General features: G+C 32.1%; 1 protein-coding gene across 6 annotated transcripts in view; it reads right to left on the reverse strand.

Moving 5' to 3' along the window:
* Positions 1–21,460, reverse strand: part of LOC105202616 (rap1 GTPase-activating protein 1) — a 288,123-nt gene that overhangs the window by 28,638 nt on the left and 238,025 nt on the right. For all 6 annotated transcript variants that reach the window (XM_026138112.2, XM_026138113.2, XM_026138115.2 and 3 more), the window contains one exon: positions 10,967–11,281. In XM_026138112.2, the coding sequence (XP_025993897.1) occupies positions 10,967–11,281 (315 nt within the window). The remainder of the gene's footprint in view (positions 1–10,966; positions 11,282–21,460) is intronic.

A 21,460-nucleotide genomic window follows, 5' to 3' on the forward strand; every position in this document is an offset into this window, starting at 1 on the left:
CTTAAGCAAGTAAAAAGTTATGAAGCGTTAAAGAATAATACTTATAGGATTAGGAAATCTGTCACACTGATGGCATAAAAAGACATGCAAACGTGTATATTTGCATTTGTTTGTATACCTATATCCTTTTTTAAATAAAAGAAAGTTTTAATAACAGCTTTTTTACAGTCTTTCAATTTAAAACACAAATTTTGGGATATTCCCGGACTAGTTACAAATTACCCCGGGCTTGGGGCTATTCGAAATACTTGGCATTGGTCGACATTGTTACATGTACTTTAAAGCAAGTATATTTCCATTTTCTATCTACCGGCATTATGAAGGAGAAGGTTCAACCTTTCAAACCGTCCCATGTTTTTTTTTTTAATGAATATAAAACTCAGAAGAGACACAAAAGAAAAACAGGTCTAACAAATAGCCCTGGTGTCCCCCTATTGAATTCATTTTGAACTTATTAATTTTAACAGCGAATTTGTATTCAGCAACTTAAAAAAATTTTAAGTTTAAAGAAATATATAGTTGAAAACTGTTCAGTAAATCGTCAATGATGTAATTCACATTTCCGTAATAAACTCCATATTTAACCATGAATATTTTATTAATCATAATTGACATAAAAAATTCTTTCCAAGAGTTGAAAGTCAACATACATAACAATATACTTAATTTTGATTGCAATAAAACTTCTTTAACATGTCACATATCGTAGTTAATACGACAAAATAAGTGAAAAACTCCTTTTTGCAACTTTAATTGCGAATTTCTCAAAATTATTATAACGTGATGGAGCAATTTACAAACTGAATTTGCATTCGATACAAAAATACAGGAAATAATTAACGTCAGTTTCTTTCTGATGCTTTTTTTGTTTAATTGTTATATGTCCAGAAAATAATTACATATTTATACAATAAATAGTTTAAACATAAGAAATTGTTGTTTCCTAAGAAAAAATTCAACTTTTTGGACATGTCTAGTTTTTGTGAAAAAATCATTGTGTTAATTGTTGAACGTTGGTGGTCCAATGTCGAAACTTTTTGTGGCATGTTTAAGTGTTCTACATAATTATTTCTCTCACTGGTCCAACATAATTATTTTCAAATCTGAGTTTGGTCTATTTTAATAGATTAAAGCAAAACTGTTTTTTCCGTATACATATTTGAAGATGAGATATGATACATAAAACAAACGCATTACAGATTACAAAAAATTGCTATAGTATTACACGAATCTCCACGACAAAAACTGTCTAAATGAACGCCAACTATCGCTATCTTGTTTTACGTACAAACGTCAACTTTGAACTAAACTTATGCAAGTATGTTTATTTAATTCATCTGGGAAATGCGCGACCACACGATTCCGCACGTGTCCGTGGGGCTTCTTGACACGGGGGAAAGAAACGGTCCTTCGGACTTAGGTTCTTACGTTTCTCGAGTCTTTTACGGGTAGCCAGTGAGCATTTTCTATGTTTTACGAATACATATAGTTGGTGGGGCAACGGTGGCGACGAATAAAAACGGTGCATCGTCGTTGACCGTACATTGCACGCGAGAGCAAAAATGCCGGGAGAGGCTTAGAAAGACGCATGAAAGGTCGGGTCGCGCGCAGAATGGTGCACGGTAAAATGCATGCATGCACCGCTCCCTACCCCTCTAGTGTTTTACTAACCTTCGGATAGAAATGGTGGAGGGAGTTAGAAAGGGCAACGCGCCCGGAGTTCACAGGAGTTCATGCCATCGAGTTATTGTACGTACACTTATTACTACCACGACACTGTTATTATTGTTGTAATAACGCGCAATGCAGTATGATTATTAAATTATTAAATATGTATAATAATATCGGGCACGTTAACTGTCTAGTGCGAACTTCGATGAGATTAATTGCGAATTATAATTAAACTAGCTATTAAATTAATCGCAGATTGAGCTCGAAATTTATAGATCAGTCATAAATTACATCCATATATAGTTGCAGTAGGCTCCAAAAGATTCGTTGATATGTTGATTAAATTTAAGAGTGTATTCTATTTTGTTAGATTCTAAAAAGGCTACTTTCAAGAATTTTTTTAGAAAAATTTATTGAAATAATTAAGATGCAACTTTCCTAGAAAGATTTATTGATTTTTATAAATTATGTAGTATTCTTTAATATCGCAGTAAACGATGTATAGATGGTGTTAAAATGGGGACTTTTCAAAATTATTTTTATTTTATTTGATCCTACTTTAATTTTTGAAAGCTCGCTAGTTTAAATTGTTAATTTTTAATATTGGGTAGCCGTTCAGTGTAAACGTTTACTGAACGGCTAACTAACAGTTGAATGTGAATTGCTTTTTACTTTCAGATCTAACCAATCATATTAAATTGCTACTTGGTCGCTCAATGAGCAATTATAGTACTGAATGCATCCAATGAATATAATTCAATCACTGCATCAACTCATAAACATTTCAAGAAAGTTTTTTGTTTTTATATTTTATGTTAAGAGGATGTTAAAATCGTTGGTTTACCGACTAAACAACGATTTATATACGTCCAATTTATAATACATGAATGTATGATTTACAAAACATTAATACGTAACTACATACTACTATAACGTCGCGTGCGTATAATTGACAAATTTTCAGACACTCTAATTTTTCATATTTAGGTATCCAAGATTAATTCTAAGAATTTAAAGTTGCTTTCTCGTATACATACTTAAAATCTTATTCTTGTTATACGAATGGACTGTAAAATTCTTGTACAAAACAAATATTGATAAACGTTGACAGTTGAATGAAATCTCACCTGATATCTTGCATCGCTGATCAGCTAATTTAATATAAACTTTTCTGATTAGTACACCAAAAAATTTTAAGGCAATGACTGCTCTAAGTGAAATGTATGTGTTATCGTACCGTGCACTAACGAGATTTTCTTCAACAGCTGTAGATTAAAGTTGAAGTAAAGTTGGTAAAAAAAATCTGAATTTTTTAAATTTTATTCGTTTTCAGCATAAAGTAAACTGGCTTGAGTTGGTTTTTATACTTTAGAGTAAGGTTACCAAAATCGCACCACTTTTGACGTAAAAACTTATAATTAAGAAATTACGAGGAACATTTTTAATTTTCTTACATCATAATAAAGTATATTTCTCCTTTTATATTTTTTTTTTAGAATTTTATATATTGTCATAAATTTTTTAATGACAATTTTTAAGAAGCCTTCAAATAGTGGGATTTAGGCAAGTAGTCTCCAGAATAGCACCACAGGTTAATATTACTCTTCCTGGGGTAAAGCGACACTTTTTTTGTTAGACTTAGATTCTTTCTTTTCCAGCAAAAATGTGTTAGATAAGCATAATTTTATTAATATTGGAAATAAATATCGTAAAATAAATATAATCTCCTTCAATGTTATCATTTCGATAGTTTTTCAATAATATTGCAATAATATTGCTACATTACGGCAATATTGTTACAATCTATGCTCTGTATAATTATTATATTTGATTATATATATATATATATATATATATATAATCATATATATATATATATATATATATATATAATCATGATTAAAGCAATAGTGCGATTTAGGAAACTAAGACATGATGCGATTTAGGAGACTAAAGCATTTTGTAAAATTTTATTTATTTAATTTACAAATGAGAACACAAAGTTATTTAAACTTTGTTAATCTAATTTTAATAATGCTCTGATCATTACAAATTATCAAAATTTAGATTATTTATTTTACCTTTTTTGCAATCAAGCTACGAAATGTACAGGAAAGTTTTGATTTTTCTATAAATATTAATAATAACATTTCTATTGTTCAACATGTTGGGTTCAATGAAGGATAATAATGTTATGTTATATTCCAAATCATTTCACGAAGAGTGTACAAGTACTGTGGTTGAATTTATACGCGAAATGATGCAATTTAGAAGCCGGTGCGATATCGGCAACCTTACCCTAATTGTGGAAAAAGATTTTCGTTAAATAACGGTAATTATAGGGCAATTTTAACATCTCCTTAATCAATAGCTCTCAATCATTTCCATAAAGATATACAATTTCCGATTTAACGCCATTTATACGTCATCTACTAGATGGTTTGTGTTAATAAGCAACAACGTCATAATCTACAAAGATCAATAAATATTTCTACAAAAATTACATCTTAATTGCTTCAATACTTTTCTCTAAAATAATTCAGAAATACAAATTTTTCTTTTCGAAGCCAAAAACAATACGCATGATATATTTCTTGTATGTTTGATGTTTTTTTTTTATTCGTGGACTTGTAGACTTTATGCGTCTTTCTTTGCGCGTATTAGCTTATCGAAAGGTCTATATGTACGACTTGTTTCTTATCAAGAAATCTATGCTTTAAATGGTAAGGAAATATCGTCCAACTTGCCATTTTATTGACTTTAAGACGGCGCGCCCTCCTATTGTAAACAGCGAGCTTTTACTTTGCGCTCCGCCGTCTCTTTTGTTCTCCAACCTCTCGATTGATATCGTTAGCCGTTATGATCGGTTGAGAGGTGTATAGTGTATAACCGTTTGCGCTGTTACGGTTCGAATTACTTCGCGTACCGTTGTTATCTCCCGCAAGTAATCGGCTCTCTCTTCCACGTGTGCGACCTGGCTTCTTCTCTTTTCTTAACGCACGTACCAAACGGCATTATGACGGAGCATACGCCGGTAAATCGCGTAAAGGTGCGTCGTGTTCAACGCCACACTATTTTCTCGATGCGACGTAAGGGTATGAGCGCAAAGGAAGTAGGTTTTCTGCTTTCCAACAGCGCCAATCGACGTCAGGAATATAAAGAGGAAAGTCGCCAATACTAGCGTAGCCCTCCTAAACCGGCAAGCCTTCAAAAACTAAACATTGCACTGTATGAATACTGATAAAAACATGACCTGCTTAGATAATTTAAGAAATAAAAATTGATAGCGCAGGCATTTTTTTTTACATAAAATCTACCAAAAACAAATTTTTGAAAAACGAGAAAATAAAATTTGCACTATTTTCTTTTACAATTGCAAACTTTAAATAATAATGGGTATTAATAATATTATTAATAATATTAGAACATTTTGCAGGTTTGCAGCTTCTTGTTAAGTTTATATTTCTCTTTTTCATATTTTTTCTCGTAGCGTCGCGTCGTTTGGAACATAAAATCACTGTGCAGCGTAAACATTTTATATACCGGTACACAGTTTTGTGAAAAGAGACAATAACTACAAAATCTTCAACTACTGTTGACAGATGTTTCATGAATTTTTGCACATGTTCTTTAAAGTTGAAAAAATAGCGTCGGACACGATAGATAATAAGATGCAAACAAAATGTATAAAATGGGAAAATTCAATTCTAGCTTTTTAATTTTGTAAACTTTGTTGTTTAATACATAAAAATAGATTTTATTACTTAGGATCAATTTATTTTATAGTTAATTCCTAATTTACGAAGCTGTGTCTGAATTCCATTATTACTGCCTATTGTGTAAGTTTTTGGAGTCTAATTTCTCAGACGCTATTTTTGAGGTTATGTTGCAAAAACATTAACTATTACAAAATACGAACAAAACAATGTTGTAAAAACTACTACACCATCTGATAGAAGACACTTTATAGTTTATATTCATATTTTTAAAGTTTTATTTTTGTTCAAGAAATATCACCTATTAATATAAAAACAAATGCCAGTATTGGTGACTTTCGTCTATCAAATCAATAATTACAGACTCATAATATGTAAGCAATGATATAAAATCATTAAAGAATTTAGTAAACAACTTGCTTACATGAAAAAAATTTGCTTAGCTGCATCAAGAAACATATATTCATGTTTATTCAATAATAATTTTTATGAATTGTTGGGAAAAAATATCGAATAGAAAATAATAATATTTTCGAACCATGAATTAGAATTCTTTAGCACTGTTATCATTATATTATCAAAACAATCATATCGTTCTCTTTAGATGACTATTATAGTATTAAAATAAAAAGATATTTTGCGCTAAAAATTGAAGATTATCGGAAACTCTTTAAAGAAAATTTTATATTCTTGTCTATATCTATGAGACAAAGATTTGTTGATTCTATACTAATCTTTTTTTCTGCGTGCGCTTTCTAAATTTCAATCATCATAGAGACATCTTTTCTAATGTAGTAACTCTTATTCATAGTATTTTCATAAACTAATTTTAGGTGGATTTACACGCCGGCACATCTCATTTTGCGCAGATTAGAATAAAGCGTTACTTCATAAAATAAAGAATTTCGAACCGTTCACGTTGTAAATTAGAAAAATAAGCGCGATTCCCCCTTCCCCTCCCGAGCAAAAAGTAACACCGTCGGCTAACAATAGGCGGAACGGGAACTCATCCGTCGAGTCTTATCTAGAAAAACCTGCGCCGGAAGCGGAAAATAACGCGCTCTTTTTCTTACGAGCTACGCACGACTTAACTATTCGCTAATTAGCAGACCTTCCGAGCAGATATGTAACATTTCATAGTACTCGCAGTAAAACTTATTGTTAGTAATAATAGCGATATAATGAACGTTATGATTCTCTGACGCGTGATAATATAATTGCGAATACAATTGACACGTTTCGTGCCGCGCCAATTTTAGATAACTTTCTCACTATGCTGCGTGAATCATCGGTGACGTACGGCATTTCTGTTTGTACGGCATTTATTATATATTTGTTAAGTAAAATGCATTCCATAATGGATAAAAACTACAAAAATTATTGTTGTAAGAAAGCCCAATGTACCAATAAAGTAAATTGGAGTATTATGGCCATACGGAAAAGATGACCATAGTCTGTAATTACTCCAGTAAAGTGCTAAATAGTACATTTTTATAGTCATTCTAAAAGATAATATTTGCAGTATTTTATATGCGTATACTATTCGAAACAATCTTCTGAATATTATATAATACTTTTACTTTTGACTACCTGCAAAGTTTTGCTTGTGTCCTCTAAAAGTTGCTATAACGTCGAATAAATTACTATAAAGATATCATAATCAACGTTACTTTACTTATAATAAAGGAATCTAAATTGTAACATGACATATAATTTATGCTTTTATTTTCACTATTTATTTAAATACATTATGATCATCTTTTTCTTACAATTCGGCCAAGATGGCCCACTTTGTTTTTTTATACATTGTTTTTCTTTAAATTATAGAAATCTGTTTTTTTCCTTACTTTAAAAGAATTATAATTGTTATGTTATTATTGCAATATCAAATTTTAAAATTTTCATGTTACTATTGCACTATTATAATTATAACTAAGTCATATATAATTATATATATATATATATATATATATATATATATGTAAGATATATATACGTGTTTGTTCTAAATATATAAAATTATAAGTTTTATTTATCACTTTAGAAAATATTACATTCGTTTTTAACGTGCGTATAGCCAACTGTCCCATAATACTATGGCCATCTTTTCCTTAAAATTTTGATAAGATGGCCAATGTATATGTTATAATATTTTGTTAATATTTGATTTCTAATAAGTGTTTTCTCTTTAAATTTAAGAGTATTATTAATTTTAAGATTCAGTGAAGTGACATATCAAACATTATTAAAAAATAACAAAAATAAAAATACGTTTTTTTGCATTTTGAAAAACTATGGCCATCTTACCAGAGTTTACCCTATGTACTGTATCATATATAATAATTGGAGGATGTTTCAAAATCAGAGTCTATATTTTTAAATAATCTGAGTTATGGCACTAAGGGGTCGATTCTGTAACCTTAACGATGTCGTTATGGTAACGTTGCGCATATAAATGGGTAAAAAGTATAAAATTTTGTGCAAGAATCAAACGAGTCTAAAGATTATTTTTTTTTTTTTTTTAATGGATGCACAAAATTATCAATCAAAATCTAAAATGTTATTCTTATATCTATTATGTATCTGGAGAATTGATTACTGTATTTATATAAAGAAAAATATAAAAGAATCGTTAAGAGTAATATGTAAAATTTTATAAATAAAAAATGAAAAAATGATTGCTTTATATTTTCAAGTAATATTTCCTTTTTATTATTATTAGTGTTATAAAAAAAGTAAATGTAAAATATTATAAAATATATAGATAAAATCTAAATATAAAATTCCCCCAAGAAATAAACAAGTCCCGAGTTTTTTTTTTCTTTTAAACAAGTTCTCAATATTAATCAAAACCTAAAATTTTGATTATACCTATTACACGCACAAGAGAAAAATTAACATATTTACGCAATAAATAGTTAAAAAATGACAAGTTCTTTGTTTCCTGAAAATTTAACTTTTGGATTTGTTTAGTTTTTTGTAGGAAATTCTTCTATTGGCATTTAAATTCAATGACTTCGGGAATCCTTCGATTATACAGATCTGCGAGATTTTGTTTGAAAATTATAAACGGTTTCCTACGTCATTTTGTGCGCTGAACACGAATTTGGATGCACAAATTACCTTTTATCTCAGGTTTTTGAGATAAATGAAATAAAGCGACCTAAAAATGACGATTTTAGCTATATTCATAAAAATATTACAGAGAAAGCAAATTATTTCCAATATTTTAACCGATGGTCTCTTGTAGTACTATTCTTTCTCTTCAATTTTTGTTTGCTAACGTGTCGTTTTTTTTTCGCCAGAGTTACAAATTGTGAACTTTTGAAAGCATTGGAGTACAATCATTTAACAGATTGAAGCAATCGAGCACTATCATAGCTAAACCAAATATAAGTATTTGAAAGAATGCCGCTGATGTTAAATTTATCAGATTTACGAAATTCAAAATGGCGGATTTAATACGATGAATTCTCTAACTTTAAATTTTAATAATATATCCGTATATGCTATCAAAAAGTTTATAGTTCCGTTTATTTTTATAATCAAAATATTAAAAACAGTTTGAATGAAAAACCCAAGTAGTAGTTTACCAATGATTACCACGCGGCACGAAATGTATTAATAGTAACAACAGATAATGACAGCTTCGTTCGACAGAAGATTATTTCGTTATATATACTGTCGTTCATTCATTTGTTGTGCAACTTTAGCGATTTTGTAATCGCAGATTGCCGTCGTCGCCAGATCTGTTTCTCGCGTGTGCTTTTTGATCAAAAACTCTTTCTTTTATATACGAATCGCGTTTCTCGTTATTTCTGAGAGAAAACCTGGACGTCATGACGTTGATCCGACGGCGGAGAAGAAACGAAGGAAGGGAGCGAATCAAGAGGTGGAAGTGGGTGAAAAGAAGGCGGCAAAAGCGTGGAAGCAGTAGAAAATCGCGGATAGGGATCACGAAAACGACCGACGACGGATGAATATCAGAGCAGAAGGAGAAGAAGAGAAGGAAGAGGAGGAGGAGAGGATTCCCTCTTAGTTAGTTCCAGGCATCGGACTTTCGTGCGAGCTATGAGAACGTTCCCACTCCCACGTCCAAAGTGCTCTTTTCCTTTTCCTACGTGCCTCCTCTTTTCCTTTCCTCGCCGCGTGACTCTTCCTTTTCTTTCTTTCGTTATCTCCGTCTCCTCCATGCACGCGTCTTCCTTTACTTGCACACCTACGTACGTACGTATGTATGTACAACACCGGTTGAGCGATCGCGGTTCATCACGGTTCTTGCGCTCGAATATAGTTGCAGGGACGGAATTATGCCTGCGTAATACCCTGATCTTGATGACGAATTGGATAAAGTAAAGGGATCGTTCAAAAGAAAAAAAAAAAAAGAAAAAATTGTCGGAAGGTGTAAAAGTATACGAAGAGCTATGAAATATGCGATTGATATTTCCAAAGATTATTAAATCTCGGAGTACAGACACATTACTTTAAAGTAGAGACGCCTATAAATATCTACAGATGTTGACAAACATTCACGATTTTATCGCGCTTCTGTCACGCGTAAATTATCTAAACTGCCATATATCCTTCGTATATTCTATATTTAACTGAAGATCACAAAGATACAAGTGGGGTCTCGCTGGTATTTCGAACTTCCTTCCGTACGCGTTATATCACATCATCCAAAATTATTCTCGGCTGTTCATCTTTGTAAAAGGATCACATATTCTATAAATATAGAATGTTGGCGACAACGCAGGCATTGAAAAAAATCTCTTTTTTTTATTTATAGATATAAAAAAGACCGGCTTAGTGAATCTTTTTTTAGGTTTATCTTGTAACTTTTAGCGTTATTTTTATAATCCAGTAATAATTAACAAAATTCATTATTCAATTGATTCAATTCATAATTCTATTATGAATCAATTTCAATTTGATTCATTTAATTTATTAATTAATGTAATAGACATATGTCTACATTCCATACGAAATCGATCAGTCTTTGAACCTGATCATTTTTTATTCAGTTAATTTTTCGACCAAAAATGATTTTATCGGGTAGAGTCTGCACCAGTCACTGAATAATTACCAATAAATGACTATTTTAGAAAAGTATAAATATAATAAAACTTAAAAATAATAAATTACTAATTAATTGTAATTTTATCGTCAAATTTTCATAAAAATTTTATTAAAAGATTATTTTTTTATTTGAAAATGTAATTATATTAAAATTTCATTTTATGTGTTTATAGGTGACTAGTTCAAATTTTTATTTGTTCATCGACTCACTGATTCATTGATGCAGTGACCCTATGAGGTTTTAAAATGTTCATTACGTATAATAAATTTGTTAAAAAAATAAAATTAAAAAAATAAAATTTTTAACTGTAATTAATATTTGAAGGAGATTGAAGATTAAAACAAAAATTAAATTAAACATTTTTTTTAATTTTCTAAAAAATCGAAAAAGAATTATTTCATACATGAGTTTTCGTAGATGAATTAAGTGAGTTCAATACTCGGTGGATTTTAATGGTTTAAACCCATCTCATTAAACTCTGCAACAGAACAAAACTCACCCTGCCAACGAAGAAGCGGCGATAGCACTTGGCCGTGTCATCCTGGTCTATCCTGGGCTGCCAGGCTGGTTGGGCGGGTAACAATGCCCTGCCGGCAGAATCAAGGGTATGTCGATGATCGGTACCGTCGATCCAGTATCCGGACGGCGTGACGACTAAGGGCGGCTGGACACCAGTTGCGATTTGCTGTTGCAGAGCCGCTTCCATCAGCGCCCGGCCCAAGGGCGCGTCTCCCACCGGCGATGGCGACAGCGCTGAGGTGTGATTGCTGGGCGCACTACTCGGACTTGACGTTGTCCTGTCATCTCTCGGTGTCTGCAATAAAATAACGAGCAATTATTCATCTGAAATCTGATCAATTATTCGTGCGAAATATTGAGGTAAATATTGGAAGAAGTATTGTTACTGGCATGTTGTTCGCAATCATATCATGTGCTGGTATAGAATCACACCAAGTCCATATTTGTTGGCAAATTAATGCCGGCACAATATGACAACTTTGGATAGCAAATTTACCAGCAACTTGCTGACAATTTTGAAATCATCTAAACTTGTGCTGTTGCCATTATGTTGCCATAATAATTTATGGGATCACAAATACTGTTATGTTGCTGACAATGAAAGGTAATTTTTATATTGCCATCTTGCTGTTAAATTGTTGACAATACATACATATATGTATATATACATTGCTGCCTTCATGTCGGTATTCGAAATTATTGAAGAGAGCATCATAAGCCAACCAAACTTGTTTAAGTAAACTCGTCAAGTTAACCGAAACGTATACAAAGTGTCCGAAAAATCGCTCGTAGTATTTCGGGATTAGGAAGTCAAAAAGAAGAAAATAAAAAGCTGTATAAACATAGGTCCAGAATTAAGTCGTTTCCGAGTTATAGCCACTTTTTATGTTAAAAAATCATAATTTGTTTTTTATAATCACAATAATCATAATTTATTTTAGTTTTTAGAGAAATAATTTTATTTCAAACTGTTTTGACGATAAATTATGATTTTTTAAACATAAATGTAGCTGTAACTCGAAAACAACTCATTCCGGACCTTATATGTTTATATAACTTTTTTTTTTTCTTCTTTTTGGGTTCCGAATCAGTTTCCAAAATACTGCGGGAGATTTTCCGGACACCCTGTATATTCCGGTTAACTTGACAAGTATATACTTGACAACGTACAATATCTACGTGTATACAATATTTACGTATATATTTAACTGTGCAACTTTTAATCATCTAAAATCTAGATGTTTCGATAGACTTGCACAAACATGATTGTGCAAATGTGTGCAGCTTAAAAGTAATTATATGAAACATACCAAATAATTGCTCTTTAACTAAAATTAAAAATACAATAACAACAATGAAAAAAGCGATTAAGAAGCAACTGTTTTATAAGAATAGATTTTAAAGAAAATAAATGTAATTTGCTAAGTAAAAATTTGTAATTGCCTTTGTGTAATAGCATTATTACTACTAATAATTTAAGTTGAGTTATTATGGATGTATAAAAGGAGCAATTAGAGAACAATTCTTTTTTTGTATGTTTCAATATAATTACTTTTATTCGCAACGCCAACTTTCAATTGGTTTGGAGTTGCCACGTCGCTACGCACACTCTGGTTTACTTGAACAAGCCAGTGGAGGCTTAAATAAATCAAATGTTTTATTCATATTTCCTCAAGTCAAAATAACTGTGCAGTTTTGTCATCTATATCGACAGACTTGACAAACGTACTTGCGTACGGATACTTGACGAGTTTACTTGAACTTGTGTTCCCGGCTTTAGATACGTTTTGCTGTGTCTGGAAGCTTTCCATGAATTTTGTAATAAAACAATATTCAATATCAATAATGTTATTGTATTATTAATATTTAAACTATAATGTCAGTTCCTACAGAACGCTATTAAACGCTACTTGACATCCATAAAAGGCATTCTGAACTCATAGTACCTACGTATGCCATCTATCCCCGCCAAACATTATCATTCGTTAGAAACATGCAATGTGAAACGGTTGAAAAATTGTAACGGTTCTACAGACTGAGGTTTACCGTTTACATTACTTTTTCGCAGTATTAGGTATGTATGTATTTCTTCATCTACATCTTATTTACATATTTTAACTCTTATTTACTGATGTGATGTTATATTTTAATGTTAGGAAAATTTTTATGGTATAACTTTTTTAAAATTTTTTAGGATTTTTAAAATTTTGTCGAATGCGAGCGACGATTTTTGAAAATTAGCCTTTTTCGAACTTTGACCCTAAATAACTCTCGAACAGGAGCCAACGTTCGCTTTGTACCAAAAATTTTCTTTTTTTATTTTGAATGATATATTATAATAATGGAGGGTTCCATTTAAAATATGAGTTAGGGCCCCGCAAGAGCAACCGTTGAAAAAGGAACCGTTGAAAAAGGCAATCTTTATAATCCTCTTAAAAGTAAGCCTCTCAAAATGATCAAATATTTCACAGTTTTTCATCATTTTGAACTATTTCCGAAATATAACGGATATAAAGTTCTACAGACTTTAGAAACACCCTTCTAGATGGAATTTTTTGGAATAATCCTCACATTGAAACATCTATCTCCACCTCCCTTATTTACAAGTATTCAGTATAATACATTTTGAAAATATACATTTTTCATTGTAAAAAATTTAGAAGCAGCGAAAACATAATAGCGGTCTGTCAGACCGCTATTTATCAATAGTGTGATTTTTTCAAATGTAACAGTTTAAGAATTAAACACGAATTGGAAACACAAAATGCAGGTACTTCTAATCTCTCTCCGTTCACTAATTTATCTAAAGTCTAATTTCCATTCGTACAAGATATTTTGATCAGGGTTGGTAAAAATCATGTTTTAAACATGTTTAATTTTTAAGTAGATAGGTGATCAAAAGTTATGTAAGTAAGTAGGTAGGGTGCTGACAACATCCCAAAGAAATATTATTGTCATATTTTTCATTAGTATATTATGTTATATTTAAATTTACAGTTAAAACCTTAGGACTAACAAAGAAGATAAAGAAATGTAAGAAAAATAGACTTTAAAACTTATGGACAATACTTTCTATTTTTCTTTTCCAAAATAAAGTTTCTAATCCTGCATTTCTTCGTTGCCTGAGATGTTGTGGCCTAATTACTTACTTAAAGGTTAAATACATAATGTTTAAAATCATGTTTTAAAAATGTTTTAAACACATAACATATTATGTGTATAAAATATGTTTAAAATATGATTTGTCTTAATTCTGATTTTGATAGATATTGACATTGAAGAAGGTAACATTTTATTGCCATAATTATAAATTGAGGAATTTTCCTAGTATGTAATTAGAGAGAATACACTTTGTTAGAAAATAGCAAAGAATTTCCTTAATTTTAGTTCTTTAATTTTGTTTGTATTTAATAATTAAATGCTATCGTGTGCTCTCAATATCAATATTCAATACTATTATTAATCACGAAGGGAAAGTACGATACAGAACATCAATACTTCCACAGCCCGTTCATTAATTCATCCAAAATTTGATCTACATTCGTATGAGATATTTTGACGAGATTGACACACAAGAGAAATAAGATGCTGTCATAATTATAGATAGAGGAATTTTATTTTCTTAGTATGCAAATAGAATATTGTTTATTTAAAATGTTTAAAAAATGTCCTTAATTGTATTCCTTCAATTAAACACTATTGTTTCGTATTTAAGAATTAAATGCTACCTTACTCTTAATATCGACATTCAATATTATAATTAAACACGAATTTAATAAAAAAAAGTATAGTACCGATGTACCTCTATATTTATCTTGTCCTATTAATTAATTTAGTCAAAGTATGATCAGAATTAATTCATACGAGATGTTTCTGATAGATATTGACATACGAAAGAAGTGACACATTACTGTGTAATAATTATAGATTGAGAAATCTTACTTTCCTAATATACAGCTAGAAAATTGGTTGTTGAAGCAATTTCTTTAACTTTCTTATTGAATTTTAATTAATTATTTGTAGTAGTCTTAATCCGGGAATTTCTGTACATCAAACGGTTCTTTTCAGATACGTGCTACTGGGTTTTATTTCTTTTTAATTAATTAAATTATATACCACACACACACACACACACACACGCACGCACGCACGCACGCACGCACGCACGCACGCACGCTCGCACGCACGCACGCACGCACGCACGCACGCACGCACGCACGCACGCACGCACGCACGCACGCACGCACGCACGCACGCACACGCACGCACGCACGCACGCACGCACGCACGCACGCACGCACGCACGCACGCGCACGCACGCACGCGCACGCACGCACGCACGCACGCACGCACGCACGCACGCACGCACGCACGCACGCACGCACGCACGCACGCACGCACGCGCACGCACGCACGCACGCACGCACGCACGCACGCACGCACGCACGCACGCACGCACGCACGCACGCACGCACGCACGCACGCACGCACGCACGCACGCACGCACGCACGCACACGCACGCACGCACGCACGCACGCACGCACGCACGCACGCACGCACGCACGCACGCACGCAGCACGCACGCACGCACGCACGCACGCACGCACGCACGCACGCACGCACGCACACGCTCACGCACACGCACACGCACACGCATCTTTATAATTAGGTTAATTTAAATTTAATCACATTTTTGGTTGAAAAAAAATATATAGTATATACTTGAGTTGAACTAAATAACACAACTTTATGATATCATTATATTTCAAAGAGCAATTAAAAATACTACCACTTGAGTTAGATTAGGAAGATTTTTAAATAGAAATTCAAATATACACACACACACACACACACACATACACACACACACACACACACACACACACACACATACAGGGTGATTATTAATGACTGTTCCCACGTTTTACCATAGGAGCACGCATTTGTAATTTCTAATATAATATGCTAGAAATACGTATCCGTCGGTAAATCATGCTCCTATGGTAAAACATGGAAACAGTCATTAATAATCACCCTTTATATATATATATATATATATATATATATATATATATATATGGATAGATAGATAGATAGATAGATAGATTTGTGTGTGGTACAATAGCTTTTTATTCGAGAAACATACATACTTGGTTTCTATTTTCTTACCTATTTTAAAAAATAATTTTACAACTATATATTAGATTTGTAGTGGATTTCCTTAATTTTTTTGTCAATTAAATTTCTTTAATAACACTTTGCATTTAGCAATTAAATGCTATCTTGTATTCAATATCAATATTCGATAATATTGTTAATCACGAATCTGAGGGAGAAGCACAATACAGAACATCGATACTCCCACATCAAGTTCCTTCTGTTGATGTCATCGGGCGTTATTGACTTGTTTATCAGTCGCCAATGTTCGATTGCTCGTTTTCGTGGCCGGCGACGTTGATTGCCTCGTATTGCTCATATATACATCTCTCTTTCTCTCTATCCTTCGAGGCGAACACGATCGATCCCGGTAGGAAGAAGCGCGACCGAGAAGGAGTCCGCGCCGCGTGTCGTAAACGTCGTAGAGAGATCGAGGCGAGTAGGTCGAACGGTGCGGCAACGATTCTACACTGCGCTGGCGATAGCTGGAGAAACGGAAACGATATACATCCACGTGTCACCGTACACCGAGCGCACCCACGCAGAGATCCTGTGGACGCCAACCGGTCAGATATCGACTGTTACTCGATACGAGGTACTCAGTACTCGTCTCACGGCAAAGCGCAGCATTGGTAATGTATGTAACTCTAAGCGTCTCTCGCCTACGCGCGCGGAAACACGTCGAGTGGAATAATTAATAGCTTATTCGACGGGGCATTAATGTCCGCGTAATGTCGGTGACACTTAACGACAAATACGGCCGGTTTTATCTCGCTACAATGGTAGCGACGTGAAATGTCTCGTACTTTCTTTTTGCTTCAGATAACGATCTTCGATTATGTTCTAATAGAAGAAGAAAAGTGGCGTTCTCCACTCGCGATTAGTCGCGTGCAGTTAAGCGCTATCACTTTTGCCAAGTTAATGCGCATAGTGCAGATTTCTCCAGCTGCGTAAAATGCGGTCGCGCATAAAAGTGCGTTTTCTCTAGGTCTTCATTAGGGAAGATCGTGACCTACTCGTGTCGAGCGTGAACGATTATTTCGCGCCCAAGCATAATCTAAATCCAATTCCGAATTACTAACACGACGCTTAAACTTTTACGACTTTTTTTCACTTTTTATCTACTTCTCCTTTGAATTTAATTCGAGACGGGAGCTATAAATATCTTCTCAAGTATGCATTTGATATCAATTATTAGATGTACTTAAATCAATAAAATCGATTTTTTTTTTTATTACAAAAACGAGTAATCGTTTCTCATAAATTTTGGATGCTATAATCTACGATTTTATTTACCAATGTTGTATCACGCGTCACGATGTTGAGAAAGAACTCATTTTATACATAGATTTGGTCCCCTCGCGTGTAAAGATGACTAATAAAAATATGAGTATGTCAAACTGTAGAGCATAATAAGAATAGAATAAATTAGGATATTATAGCCATACGGAAAAGATGGAAGTAGTCTGTAATTTCTCTAATAAATTGCTAAATAGTGCATTTTTATAGTTGTTCTGAAGGCTATTATTATTCAATATTATTTGTAATTTATTGCGTACACTATTCGAAATAATCTTGTTCTGAAATTATATAATACTTTGAGTTTTGACTACCTGCAAAGTTTTACATGTGTCCTCTGGAAACCGTTATAACGTCGAATAAATTACAATTAAGCTACCATAATCAACGTTAAATATGTATATAATAAAGGAACTTAAATTATAACGTGATTTATAATTTATATTTTTATATATTTTTACTATTTATTTAAATACACTATGATCATCTTAATCTTACAATTCGGGCAAGATAGTCCGCTTTGTCTTTTCATACACTGTTTTCTTTTTTTTAATTTATAGAAATCTGTTTTTAAATGTCTGTTTTTAAATCTATTTTTAATTTTTAAAACGTGTACAGCTAACTGTCTCATATTACTACTATGGCTATTTTCCTTAAAAGTTTGATGAGATAGCCTTGATGTTATAATATTTTAATATTAGATTTCCAATACGTGTTTTCTCTTTAAATTCAATCATACTATTAACTTTAAGATTCAGTAAAGTGATATATCAAATAATATTAAAAAATAACAAAAATAAAAGTGTGTTTTTTTGAATTTTAAAAAACTATGGCCATCTTACCTTAGTCTACCCTATATTAAAACTGTATACATGCCAACAGCTACAACAACTGCGAATCAGTGTTCCGGCCTAATCAATGTAATATGTGAGGTATATTAATTTTGGCTACTTTTGCTTGCAGGATGCTTTAATCGACTAATGTTTTATTATGTAATTAAGAATATTTCTAGAACGTTTTTTCACCCCTTTCCGTTCTCTCTACAAGATTTATTTCTGCGTCCAGAACACCTCCTCGCAGTGACAACGGTAACAAACAAATGCTGCATATCTTTTGATGTAGTTTCTTTGAACATACTTTGGTTAAGACCCTGGGCGTATGTTATGCCGTCATAGCAGATATGGAATATAAAATATCTTCCCGAAGATATACTTTATATTAATAATATGTTTGTCAGCCTTGACTGATCTGATGGTAAACAATTGGACGAGCAAGACAACAGTTTTAAAATATCAGAAGTGCCTTTTTCAAGGGTTTGACGATCTAAAACTATTTAAGCATCAAAATTATTAAATTGATTAGCAATTTAATTTTCGTGATATTACATTTCTGGATTCTCCTTAAAAACTATGTTTTAAGTTCGGCAAATATGCGGCACGCAGTTTGAGGAATCCTGCAAATATTTGTAAATTCATTTAGAAAATATTGAGCACTAAAATTTGCTTTCGGCCGGTGTAATTCCGGTATAGTCAATTCAATCAATAATTTTTATACTACATATTTAAGATTAAAGGTTATTGGATACTTTAATGTAAAAATTAATAAAATTTATTTTAAATCGTATATAAAAAATTATCCCAAAAATTTTTAAATTTTAACATGTATCATATTGATCCCGTCATTTTGAATTTATCAATTTTGACACGGGATTAGTATTTAGCGACGTAAAAGATCCTTGAGTTTAAATAAAATAATTAAACAATATTTCATAAAGTTTTAATGACACGTGTCGCAGCTTTAATGCAATAAATCCTATTTGATTGCAATACAACTTTTTTAACACGTCACATATTATAGTTATAATATAAAAATACATTAAAGTAGCTCTTTTTAACAATTTAAATCATAAATTTTTCAAAATTGTGACAGAGTAGAGCAATTTGGTAAACAGGATCGTATTCGGCGAATTAAAAAAAACCTAGAGAAATTTTGATCTTGCAGATTTTTTTGTTGAAGCATGTTATCAAAAGTAAAAAGAAGTAAGTACCATAAAAAAACTTGCCACTCGCTACAAGTTCTTTGCAAACATTTGATCAGGAGAATTCGATCGAGTTCCAGAGGCGCGCACGCGATCGGTCGCCGAGATCGATATACATTATGACCTCTCGGTCGAATAACATTCTATTCTCATGGAGGTGCAACCCGCGATAGCTTTATCGATTCAACGACGCAAGCGGGATTACATTACCACGTGCCTCGTTTGTTCGCGCACGTGTGCCGCATACAACCGATACGCGAATGACATCGAGAGCACCAGCGCCGATTTAGTTATCAAATGTCACTATGAAGCAACACGGAGTAATCGGTCGACCTCAATTGGACGGTCAAATTGAGGATTATTAATGTGTCGATCGTGAGTTAATTATGATTCACACGACGCCGCGATACGGTAATTGCAATAATTTTTGTCGGGGTCACATTAACAATCAAATCAACTGCGATCGATTTCAGCTCGAGCTTATACAACTTAATTGCAATATTGGAGATATACTGAAAAAAAAGAGTTTAGTAATAATAATCAAGCTTGGACGATAGTTACTAAGCTTTGATGAAATAGTTTCAATTAAATATCCAATTAACCTTTCGCAAGACACGTAGATAAAAGTCAAAAGTTCAGTGACGTAAGGTCCATGAGATCTTGAAATAGAAATCTTTCAGATTCAGTATATAAATGCAATATTAGTTCTTTTCTTTTTATTATTCACAGGGACACAGCGCTAGTACTAAGTTCTTTTTTAAAAATTTTGTGCTTTTAATTATACCGGGAGTACCGCAAACTCTTCACAAGATTTATGAAATATTAATACAATGTTATATTCCTTAATATTTAGTAATCGTTTGGTAACCGATTGGTCACTAAATTCCTAGTTACTAAATTATTAAATCTATTATTATTAATGTCATTATTAAATATTACTAAATATTTGGTTACATTTGGTTAATCAAACATTTAATTAAAATTAAATATTTCATCAAAGCTTGATTATTATTATCAAACTTTTTTTTCAGTGTACTTTAAATCAACAAAAAGAAGTTGACTAACTGCTTAATACAACGGCTGTGTTCCATCCAATATACACTGTCAGTACTAAAAATCTATGTATGTTTACAATGAATTATAGATTTTTAGTACTGACTGTGAATTTCGGAACGCAGCCAAATATCTGCCCTGCAAGTTTTATCTCATCATGTAAGACGTCCATATTTCTTATACTGTAGTAGAATTTTCACTACTGTAAGCATATAATGACAAAACAGGAATACAAAGATATACGGTTTTATTACCTATATACCCTATATTTTTGAAATATATAATTGTTATACAACTATTTTAAAAAATTATATAAAGGAGAGTGATCGAACCGTCTTTAAAATATGACTTTTTTAATTTAAATGAATACGATTAAACAAATTTGCGTGCCATTTATAATGTAAAGTTCTTATAAAACATCGAACATGTGACAGCAGTTCTGTCATAACATTCATAAAGAGGTAAAATAGACGCAAATATGTATAAGGGGCAGTCAAATGAAAACGAGACAGACTGTGTAACGAGCATTTTTCCATCTGACTCGTTTTCATTTAACTTTATATTTTCAGCCATGGTGTGAAAATTTTTTTAAAAAAAGAAAATCCTTGTAAATGCTTTAAAAGGTACTAAAATTTTGAAAGATAGGTGATTTAAAATATTTAAGAAGTGTAAAATTAAATATTATCAATCAATTTGTGGTTACTTTTGCCGTTTATTGTAAGATTTGTTCCAAAGTTCGAAAGGACTCGTGTTCAAATCGGACTTTTACATCGGGATTGCATTCTGATCGTAGCACTGGTGATCGACCGACCAAATCTGGTTAGAAATGCTAAACTATGAGTCATCAGACTCATAATTGAATTTTATTGATTTCAACTCTAATTATATAACAACAATATCATAACATGATCGGAAAACGTCTAATT

The sequence above is a fragment of the Solenopsis invicta genome, chromosome 4 (genome assembly GCF_016802725.1).
Source record: "Solenopsis invicta isolate M01_SB chromosome 4, UNIL_Sinv_3.0, whole genome shotgun sequence".
Lineage (NCBI taxonomy): Eukaryota > Metazoa > Arthropoda > Insecta > Hymenoptera > Formicidae > Solenopsis > Solenopsis invicta.